Raw genomic sequence first — 11,566 nt, 5'->3', positions numbered from 1 at the left:
CAGAGCCTGCGCCCTGCGCTCCGCCCAGGCTGCGGCCGCGCGGGGAGGAAGCGCGTCTAGTTGAGCGCAAAGTTTCCTTTTTTTTTTTTGCTTTCTCTTCAGAGTCGCCCTAACGGGCCATGGGGCGGGTATGCCACACTTCAGTTTGAGCAGGGGTCCGGAGACCAAGGGCTGAAAATAAGCAGACCCCCCACTCCCCGCCTCCGTAAAGCGTCCATCCCGCTAGCCATGAGCAGCCGCGACCACCTGTTCAAAGTGCTGGTGGTGGGGGACGCCGCGGTGGGCAAGACGTCCCTGGTGCAGCGATATTCCCAGGACAGCTTCAGCAAACACTACAAGTCCACGGTGGGAGGTGAGACGCTGCGAGGGGCGGTCGGGGCAGCGGCCGGGGTCCTGCGACCAGCCGCGGACTGGAGTGGGCTAGGGACCGGGGGTTTTGCCGTCTTTAGGTCCTTCCCCGGGCCAGGAAGGAGCTGTCTGGGACCCTGGTGTTTGGGGTGCATGCCTCTCGCGGGGGGGGGGGGGGGTTCCAGTTAAGTTTACCCAGTCAGAGCTGACTGTGTCGAGAGAGAAAGGCAAAGGTGTGACGGTAGGAAATGGGGAAGGGTGGGTGTGAAAATGAGCAGTTGCTGCGTTTCGCTGGGGAACTGTGAACTCAAGCCTCCAGCCTTCCTAGCGGTCACCGGCAAATTTCTGCGACAAGCGGACGCCGCTGAGACCTTCTGGAGAACCTGGTTAGGTACCAGCTGGGGCTGCTCTTCTACCTTTCACGAGAGTTACAGACAGCTGTTGAAGGAACAGAAGGGTGTTTAACCTGGCCTCAAGGAGCCTGGCTTTGTTATGGAGATGCCTGCCTGGGAGAGCTCCTTGGACACTCAGTCAGATGCTGATGAGCTGTGTGGTTTTTGTCCGCTGATTGTTTAAAGACAACCTATTCCTAGTGTAAAATATACTACTTTTCTATTTTCCCACCCCTTTTTCTCTCAAACTGGGGAGGCAAAGGACAAAGGGGACACCAGGGGTTCACTTCTTTTCCAGGTGTGGCCTTTGGACTCAACTTTCCAGAAGTAGAAGAATGCCTTTTAAGTAAAAGTTTAGCTGGGGAGAGCTGGTGAAGAGGGAAAGTAACAAACATTTATTTATCTCCATTAAAAGAACTTTTGTGATACAAATTTTGAAAATGTACACTAGTGTTCATTATGGAATTCTTTAAAATTAACATGCAATTACATTGCAATTAAGACATCTTCCTTAAGAATATCCATCAAAATGAAGGGTTTTAAGTTTCAAACAAACAAAAAAAATAAGTAACATGAGGGCCCCTAATTCACGGATTTGGTTTAAAAGTATCCCACTAATTTTTAGCAATTGCTCTAGTTTTCCTATCGGAGAAGGCAGTGGCACCCCACTCCAGTACTCTTGCCTGGAAAATCCCATGGATGGAGAAGCCTGGTGGGCTGCAGTCCATGGGGTTGCACAGAGTCGGACACGACTGAAGCGACTTAGCAGCAGCAGCAGCAGCAGCAGCTAGTTTTCCTATAGTAAAGAATATAATTGACTGGCTATTTTTTTCAGTGTTTATTCTAAATTTCCCCTAGCTTTCATTTCTGTCGTAGATGTGAAGAAATATATTTCCAAACATTGGAAATTATCCTGTGTCTGTCTTCATCAAAAGCTCTTCCCCCTTGGCCTTAACTCATGGAGTCTCAGCATCTACAGATGTGGCAGGAGCTTCTAGCACAGCTCTTAAGCATCACCCGTGGGGTGAATCCTCTGGGACCTTTTCACTTTATCTCATTCCTGCCCAGGATAACTCCTACAGCCTTATGAAGGATGTAGAATTCCCCCAAGGGTGTGATTTTCTCATAATACAATTGGATTAGAAACCAACAGTGAAATTAAATGTGGAAGATGCAAAGGCCAACACACTTACCTCATTTCCGTCTTCTACTTCATCATCCCTTCCCTGAGAAAGCCCCCTAAATCTCCCAAAAACTGTTTAACCTGAGATAAGGAGTTGTTTTTGTAATTACTCTCACCTAATATTCTCCAATTGAGTTTTCTCAGCCTGAGCCAACTGTCTGAAAAGAGATACGTCAATATTAGTAGGATCAAATAAGTGGTTTGACAAGAGAGTAAAAGCCAGAGATGCCTTCAGAAGATGCATGTGAATTATATGTGTCATATTTAATACATGGGTGTGGTCCATTGAGGGCTTAAAATAACCAAATAAACAAACAATGAATGAATGAATTCGATTGGAGTTGTGTGTCCCTAGGGTTGTATCTGCATATTTGATATGACTTTGTGGACTTTTTAAAGGTAAACTTTATTCAAGTATATTATACATATATTTTCAGTGGATTTTGCTCTGAAGGTTCTCCAGTGGTCTGACTCAGAGATGGTGCGCCTCCAGCTGTGGGATATTGCAGGTAGGATGGGAAGACGGGACAAGAATAAGGGGAGAGATTTTGGTTTAACCAACAAGCTTTCAGAGAAAAAGTGGAACCAAACTTTTTTTTCTGAAGCTGGAATGATCAGACTGCTCTGAGGATATGTAAGCTGAATAGACGTAGAGCTTTTGAAGATGTGTTCTGTAAATGTTTTACCCTGAATAAATATAGAGCAGTCTCTGTGTGGGTGGAAGGGCTGGTGAAGTAGTGAACTATGAAGACCATAGGTGGATGCTCCCACAGCAGGCAGAGGGTGCTCTTTCTAAGGTTTCCAGCTGACCTTGGTGAGAAACAAGAGAAGAGAAGACAATAATAATAGCTAGACAAAGTATTAAAAAAAGAGAGACATCACTTTGCTGACAAAGGTCTGTCTAGTCAAAGCTATGGTTTTTCCAGTAGTCGTGTATGGATGTGAGAGTTGGACCATAAAGAAGGCTGAGCGCTGAAGAATTTATGCTTTCAAATTGTGGTACTGGAGAAGACTCTGGAGAGTCCCTTGGACTGCAAGGAGATCAAACCAGTCAATTGTAAAGGAAATCAACCCTAAATATTCATTGGAAGGACTGATGCTGAAGCTGAAGCTCCAATACTTTTGGCCATCTGATGCAAAGAGTGGACTGATTGGAAAAGACCCTGATGCTGGGAAAGATTGAAATCAGAAGGAGAAGGGAACGACAGAGGATGAGATGGTTGAATGGCATCATAGAGTCAATGGACATGAGTTTGAGCAAACTCTGGGAGATAGTGAAAGACAGGGAATCCTGGCATGCTGCAGTCCATGGAATCACAAAGTTGAACGCGACTGAGCGGCTGAACAACAACCCTTATTTATTATTTGCTAATCACTTTTCTAAGCGTTTTAGATTCACTGACTCATTAATCTTTACAACTAGCCTGTAATAAAAAACCACTGCTTTCCCCCGCTTTACAGATGAGCAATCTGAAGCACTGAAATGTTGACTTAACCAAAGTCACATAGGTGGTAAATGACAGAGCAGGAATTTGGAAGTGGATGATCTGGATTCAAAATCTGGACTCACCGCTCCTCATACTGCCCTCTTTCCTTTAATGAAGATGGAAAGGGCAGGGTGTCAGAGAGGGTCCCCAAACTGGCTCTGAGGATCACCTTCTCAAGAACTGTCTTACTTCCCAGGGCAGGAGCGCTTCACCTCTATGACCCGACTTTACTATCGGGATGCCTCTGCCTGTGTTATTATGTTTGATGTTACCAATGCCACTACCTTCAGCAACAGCCAGAAATGGAAACAAGACCTGGACAGCAAGCTCACACTGCCCAATGGAGAGCCAGTGCCCTGCCTGCTCTTAGCCAACAAGGTATGTGGTCAGCTTGGAAAACGGCCCCTGGCTTCAGTCTGGTCAGAGAGTAAGTGAATCTAAAATGCACTCTGATTCTAGGTTTCCACTTGCCCTTCTCAAGCTGGCAAAATCTTCTCTACCTCTCTTCAAGAGATGTTGAAACTTTCTTTGAGAAGAACGTTGACTGTAGATGTCTGATGCTTCTGTTCTAGCCATTAGGGGAACTATTTTAAATCCACGTGTATCTGAGCAATGTTCCTATTCTCAGGAAGTTTATGGTGTTGCCTTTGATTTATTTTCTTTGCCAGTGTGATCTATCCCCTTGGGCAGTGAGCCGAGACCAGGTTGACCGGTTCAGTAAAGAGAATGGTTTCACAGGTTGGACAGAAACCTCGGTCAAGGAGAACAAAAATATTAATGAGGCCATGAGGTGAGTAGCTTATGCTGTTCTAGAGATAAGCATACAGATTTACCCATCTTTCACTGCAGTATCTTGGACCTTCTTGTTTCTGAGCAAACAAGAACAGATTGAGCCAATGGAATGCCGACTTCTGAAGGCCAGGGGTGCTGTCTTCTCTCCTGAGATAATTGGGGATAATGAGGCATTTAAACCTTGTGGCTTTACTGAATGCCATCTGGTGACAAAACACAATATCTGCTGTTTCTCCATTCAGTTTCTCAGGCTTATTTTTTATTTGATTTTTAGAGTCCTCATTGAAAAGATGATGAGCAATTCCAGAGAAGATATGTCTTTGTCTACCCAAGGGAACTACATCAACCTGCAAACCAAGCCCTCCTCCAGCTGGGCCTGCTGCTAGTAGCATTTGGCTTGTTTTCCCTCCCAGCTCCAGGACGGCTTTCTCTTCCCTTTGGTTGCCCATCCAACAGTTTTACTAAGTACATTTGACCTGTCTGCTGGTAACTGTCTGGTAAGGAGAGCCATCATCACTCAGAAAAGACACGTGGGACCCATGGGCATTTCTGCCTCTTGCTTGCTGCTGGCTTAGAGAGACCAGTCAGTGTCTTCTGTCCAAACAAGATCATCTCGTCCCTCAGTTTATGATCTGGGATTGATTTTGTGGCAAGGATTAGAAATTAGCATCTGTGTTTCAAGAAGCATAATTCTCACCTGCTTTTGAGTGTATTTTTCCGTTCAATATATATTGATATCCCAGTCTGATAGGACTTCAGTTACAAGGAAAGTGAGATCAAAGCTCATTTCCCAAATTCCTTGTTGGCCATTGCTTTCAGATTCTTGTTTTGCCTTTGAATTAAACATCTGATTCCGAGATGCAGGAGGAGTGGGGCCAGATAATGTGAGTTTAGGGCTACCGGAAGCCCTAAACCAAAAGTCACTGTATTTTTTAAAGATTCCAAAGTTGTATTAGCTTTCTCTTGTCTTGGCTTTAAGAATAGCCAAGCTTTTAAATGAACTCTTTGGTGAGAGCATTTCTTTCTCCAAAGAAATTAATTCTCACGTTAATGTTTTCTAGTATCTTTTCCCCAGTGGGCTGGGGACCAGGTTTGCAGGTTTCTGGGTTGATGTCTTGCTGCATAATGCTGCAAGTGACATCAATTGGCCATGGTGGCCTAAAATAGGTCTGTTCCTCAAAGCTCTGGTAGTCTGAGTGGAAGAAGAGGGAGAGGTTAACAGAACAAAATCCTGTGGCACAACTTGCTTATGAGCACTTTTGTGGCTAGCACTTAACAGCCATAGGAAATAAATATTATATATAGACCTTTGCCTGGGGGTGGAAAGTAGATAGACAGAAAATCATTAGGTAATTTAAGTGCTAAATTGGATAGAGTTTTTAGTATCCAATCACTTCTAGACAGTTTAATTTATTAAATTCTCACAGGATGGTGATTTATAACCTACCTAGAGTTGTGAATATTCTTAGTGAGCTCAGACTTAAGAGCTCTGTGAGAGACACTTAGCTAAATAAGTGTTCTAAGTCTGTGGTTCCCACATATGATCAAAACCACCTAGAAAGTTTGTTTAAAGATTTTAAAATAAAATGTTTTAAGATTTGTGTTTCCCAGTCTAACCTACTAAATCAAAATGTCCAGGAGTGAAACCTGGGGATTCATTGTTGTTGTTTTCAAAACTTCCCAGGCAATTCTGATCAGGCCAGTTTGGAAACCACAGCTGGAGAATGTGGTAAAAATGCAGAGATCCAGGCCTTCCCAGTGAAAGGTTCCTGGGCTTCTGTAGGCTCCGTTAGTTCTCTAGGTGATTTTGACACACACCAGACTGGGGCTTCCCAGGTGGCACTAAGAGTTAAAGAACCCGCCTGCCAGTGCTCTAGACATAAGAGATGAGGGTTGGATCCCTGGGTCAGGAAGAACCCCTAGAGGAGAAAATGGCAACCCACTCCAGTATTCTTGCTTAGAGAATCTCATGGACAGAGGAGCCTGATGGGCTACAGTCCATAGGGTTGCACAGAGTCTGACGTGACTTAAGTGACTTAGCACGCACGCGTGCAGACTGAAAACCACCCTCCTAAGAGATCAGAAGCCAGCTATCAGAGCCTTTGGTGGTTTGTTTTTAATGCCAGTTGTTATAAATTTTGCACAGTCTTTTTAGACCTTCAAGTTCTCTTCTGTATTACCCATTCCAGGTAGAGTTTTTATTACAATGATTCTGAAAATAATAGTGGAAGAACAAGTTCTCTGTGAAAAGAAAATTGATTTTTATTCACTGATTTGAACCCCGGCAAAATCACAAATAAATGGGAAATAAGTGTTGTATTCATGGTAGTTACTGACCTTCAATTTGTTTGTTAAAGTGTTATTTTATACTGATAAGAGTATTATGGAAATGGAGACTTTTTAAAATACCTTCTTTAAAATGAAGGTAAATGTTACTCTGTTTATCTGTTAATTTACTAGTATCAGTTGCCTTGTTCCAATTCAGTACTTGATGTAACTTCTCAAATACTGCTTGGAAATGTGACCATTTTTTTAAAAAATTGAATATGCTTTCTTTTCCCACTGGCTGACTCAGGATATTTCTGCCTTTTCAAGCATTGCTAGAGACTGGCCTGCCAGCCCTTCTGGATTTTCTCTCCCAACTGGTGAACATTATGGCCCTGAAACCAATTAAAGAAGAAAGTGAAATATAATTCCTCTCCATATCCCTATCTGTAAAGAAAAGAGAAAGTAATTAAGATAAAGAAGAATAAAAAAAATATTTACATGATTAGAAATGTGATTATATTAAAAATAATTAGATCTTATCATTTGGATGCTACTTCTTGGGTAAAACTGTTTGGAACATGGATATCGTTGTAGCCCTTCCCTAGAGAAATTTCCATATTTGAGACAAGATGCCCCTTCACTCATCCAGCTAGTCTGTGGCCAAGAAGAAAACATAGGCATTCCCTGCAGAGTGTTCTAAGAGATGCAAGGAAGGGCTGAGAACAGAGCTGTGGAATTGTGACTGCCTTGGCTTGCTACTTTGAACAGAATAGCTGAGTGATCAAACAAGCTGGGAAAGGAACCACAGGTCACAGAAGGCCCCTCAACAGTAAGTGATGGTTTACTCTTCTGTGCTATAATGAGCCAGAGTTGCTCTAAGATGATTTCTCTTACTCATTTAACAATAGCTGAGGACTATTTGGGTTCCTCATTTCCCCCCTTATCTCCAGATTTAACTCTTTTCCTTAGCTGGTCTGTATTCTGTCCCCAGAACACTGTCCCATCTAACAGAAGGCTCTTCCTGCCTTTTATCCTTTTGTAGGCAGTGGCCAAGCTTAGCAGATGTAAAAATTTCCATGATAGATATTCTGTACAATCCAGTGATTAGATTGCTCAAGGAAATAAACTTCAGTGCCCTTTTCTCCTTCACTCCCTTGGTTCACTATGTATAGGAAGAGGCCCCAGCTGTGTACATGACTCATTTATTAAAGGCAGATACCCCCCATGCTGCAAAGTGCAATAGGTAGAAAGCCACTCAAAAATGTGCACTGGAAAGAACTCTACATGTATTTTTGACTTGAGAATATATCTACGCATAATCTTTGTTGTTAGAAAAACCGTGCCTTCTCTTCGGCCTTCAATCATAATCTGAATTCTGTTCAGTTTTATCTGCAGAGTTTTAGTATAATAATGGTATTGCTCTGCTTTAGGTTTCTCCAGGGAAATAGAACTAATAAGATACAGATATGTATGCATATATGTATATGAATATGTGTGTTTATATATGTAAAGGGATATATTATAAGAATTTGTCTCGTGTGATTATGGAGGCTGGCAAGCCTGAAACCTGTGGAGCTGATGCCACAGTTCAAGTCCCCAGACTGGCAGACTGGAAGAGCTGATGTTCCTGTTCAGAGGCCATCAGACAGAATTCTCTGCTACTCAGGATGGGGAGTCAGCCTTTTGTTCTGTTCAGGTCTTCAACTGATTGGATGAGGCCTACCTATATTAGAGAAAGCAATCTGCCTTATGGCATCTACCAATGTAAGTGTTAATCTCATCCCAAAACACCCTCACAGAAACACACAGAATAATGGTTAACCAAATATCTGGGTAAACCCATGTTCCAGTCAAACTGACACACAAACTTAACCATTACTTGCACTTAATAGTACTTTTCTATGTAATGGTGCTGTTTTGATAACTTTCTTCACACTCAACTTGGTTTACACTTAACTCATTAGGAACTAACCTACATATAATGGGAGTAAAAAGGAAAAGCAGATACGAAAGGAAGAAAATAAGATAGACATTTTATTATTTATCATGACATGAGAAGAGCAGTCCAGTAGTACTAGATACCAATATCTGACTTTGCATAAACTCTTCCCTCAGATTTGTGAGTTGTGCATGTTTCTTATGCTACCCTGGAAATAAGAAAGTAAACAGTTCTTATTTTATATTTGAGGGAAAAATTATCTCAAGATTTGACTAATGGAAGACAGCCATTTGAATCTGTAATAAAGCCAAGACGTAACTGCAAATCTTCAAATTCCCCATCTCCATTCTATCATTTAGGTTTCTGGGAAGCATTTGACCTGAAAAACCTATTTTATTAATAGAATATGAGCCCAGACATTTAGAGAAACAGAACTGGCCCTTTTGGGGTTGGAAATTTAGTTTGTATTAGATAGACTTTGAGATCGTGTTCAGAGACGTGTGTAATTACACTTGGGGCCAAGTTTAGTGCTGTTTGAATAGCACGCAGCACAGATATGTCCTGAGATGTTTGACAAGTTCCAGTGACTAAGATAATGTCACCCAAATGCAGTGACTGTCATTTAATTTTGAACATCGGCTTTATTGTTTGCAAATACAGAAATTTTAAAAAGTTATTCTTTTCCATTATAGTTTATCACAGGACACTGAATAGTTTCCTGTACTATACAGTAAGACCTTGTTGTTTATTTTATATATGCAAGTACAGAGGTATTAACAGCCATTGCATTTTCAACTGTTGTTGCCAGTAGCTAACATCTGAATGTTTCTATAAGCCAAGTGCATATTTGTCTAAACAGGTCACATGGATTATTTTTATTTTCACAATGATCCCAAGATTCTATATATGTAGACACTTAAGGCACAAAAATTAAGACTCTGCTCAAGGTTAGACAGCTAGAGAGTGGCAAACTCATTTTTAACCTTTAGCTGTGTTAACTTCAGGAGCTCCTTTAACTAAATAAACTGCCTCCTGTTTTGTATGTGTCTGTTTTGGTGGTGGCATCCTTGATGTTTTCCCACATAAAGAGTAATTTATTAAATGGGTGTACAGGTTTTTGAGTACTTCTATAACAATTTTAAATCTGCTCCTTAAGGAAAATGTCCCACAACCCAAACAAAACCTCTGTTTACATTTTGATAAATTTATGTTCAGTCCACTTTTTTCATGTGCGGACTTTTTCATGTACTTGTATTCACACTTAAGTCAGTTTTCATTGCATACTTTTTATGTATCCAGTATTACAGTAGGAGTTGTGGAGGATATAAAGATCTATGCCATAGAAGTTCATGGAAGGCAGTCAAGAAAGATTTCTTAAAGGGAAGTAGGACATGAGATGGATACCAATCGAGAAAGAGGTGGGATGGGATTTCAGGCTGGGAAGAAAGGGGGCTTAGAGTTTTTATGCAGGTTTGAGTAGTAACCAGTAGACCAAAGGTGTCATGTTCTAGAGCAGTGGGAAATAAGGTTAGAAAGACCATGGAGATTATATAGGTCACTAATTAAGTGGTACACCTACCGTTATAATTGTGGGATAAGACCTGGGGAAGAAATGCTTTCTGTCTAGGAAGGGCAGTCCAGAAGAGAGCCAGGCATGTAAAAGAATTGCATCTCACTGCAGGGAGTCTACTTCTTGTAGTGATGCAGGACAAGGAAGGAGGTAAGGAAAAACCTCATGGAAGAGGCACTCCAACTGGAGGACTACAAGAAGAAATGCATTCTTAGACAGAATAAAGCAAATAAAGGCATGGGGGCATTCACTAAACATCAGAGCTTGCTGTAAGAACAGTAGATGGGCGTTAGACCTGGAGCTGTTGTGGGGGCTGGGGTAGAGACAGGATGGATGGAGGAGAGCAGGGGACTGTGGGAAAATGAGATTGGAGATAGCGTAAATCAGGAAGAGCTCTCTCTATAGGCTATGCTGAGGCATCTGAACTTCATTTTGTTGGAGAACTGCATTTTTTTTACAGTTGAAAAATACATAAACATTATTAATTTTTTAAATGGCTTAAAACAACAGAAATGTATTATTTTATAATTCTGGAGGTCAGAGATCCAGAATAGGTTGCATTGGACTACAATCAAGTTGTTGGCAGGACTGCATTCCTTTCTAGAGACTCTAGGGAAGAATCATTTTCTTACCTTTTCTGGCTTCTGGAGGCCACGCACATTCCTGGGCTCATGGTCCCCTTCTTCCATCTTCAGAGCCAGCAAAGGTCCGTCAAGTCAGTTTATCACTCTGACATTTCTTGTCCCTCTCTTTGACTTTTAAGGACCCTTGTGATTACACTGGGCCCGCTCAGATAATCCAGGTTAATTTTATATTAAGATCAGCTGATTAGCAATCTAGTTCCCCTTCCCATATTCACAGGTTCCAGAGATTAGGTCATAGAACTGAGGAGTAGTGGGTTAAGGAACTTGTCTGGAGTCACACGACTAGCTGGTAGTAGGGCCAAGAACATTATTGTTATAATTCACATAATATATTTTTTAGAAGGAAATAGAATTCTTTTGTAATTTGACCTCTGAAAGACAACTTAAGAGTATGAATATTCCTCCAGGATTTTCTCTGCATATGCAGTCCCAACTGTACAACTCTTTCTCCTAAAAACAAAACAAATTATACACGGCTTCCTGAAACTTCCTTTTTTTCTTTTTTAATGTACCTTGGATATCTCCCCTTGTAAGAATACACAGTTCTACCTCATTCCTTTTACTTGCTGCATAGGATTGTATGGATGTATTATAATTTACTTGAAGTGAAGTGAAGTTGCTCAGTCGTGTCTGACTCTTTGTGACCCCATGGAATGTAGCCCACCAGGCTCCTCTATCCATGAGATTCTCCAGCCAAGAATACTAGAGTGGGTTGCCATTACTTGACCAGTTATCTATTAATGGATGTTTGGATTATTTCTTTTTCCTCTCTACAAATAGTGCCACAGAATCTCTCTATAAATTTATAGACTTGTGTGAAACCTTCTTTATGAACTCCTAGAAGTAAGTCATGGAGAAGGCAATAGCACCCCACTCCAGTACTCTTTCCTGGAAAATCCCATGGATGGAAGAGTCTGGTAGGCTGCGGTCCATGAGGTCGCTA

At 41.6% G+C, this 11,566-nt stretch overlaps 1 protein-coding gene across 3 annotated transcripts in view; it reads left to right on the top strand.

Annotated features, from left to right (window-relative positions):
• The window catches only part of RAB29 (RAB29, member RAS oncogene family), an 11,673-nt gene extending 397 nt beyond the window's left edge, over window positions 1-11,276 (top strand). Inside the window, exons 2-7 of one of the 3 annotated variants that reach the window (XR_826510.1) lie at window positions 103-352; window positions 2,361-2,432; window positions 3,607-3,788; window positions 4,079-4,200; window positions 4,477-4,699; window positions 6,798-11,276. Coding sequence is in view for 1 of the 3 variants with exons in the window: in XM_010854178.1 (XP_010852480.1) it covers window positions 229-352; window positions 2,361-2,432; window positions 3,607-3,788; window positions 4,079-4,200; window positions 4,477-4,588 (612 nt within the window). In the remaining 2 variants the exon portion in view is untranslated. Of the gene's footprint in view, window positions 1-102; window positions 353-2,360; window positions 2,433-3,606; window positions 3,789-4,078; window positions 4,201-4,476 lie in introns of all 3 variants that reach the window. The other 2 variants (XR_826509.1, XM_010854178.1) reach the window with 2 other exon arrangements.
• The last annotated feature ends 290 nt before the right edge of the window (window positions 11,277-11,566 follow it).

This window comes from Bison bison, unplaced genomic scaffold, assembly GCF_000754665.1.
Source record: "Bison bison bison isolate TAMUID 2011002044 unplaced genomic scaffold, Bison_UMD1.0 scf7180017864338, whole genome shotgun sequence".
Taxonomy (NCBI): Eukaryota; Metazoa; Chordata; class Mammalia; order Artiodactyla; family Bovidae; genus Bison; species Bison bison.
Note: the sequence above shows the minus strand (reverse complement) of the source record. Positions and strands in the feature narration are given on the sequence as shown.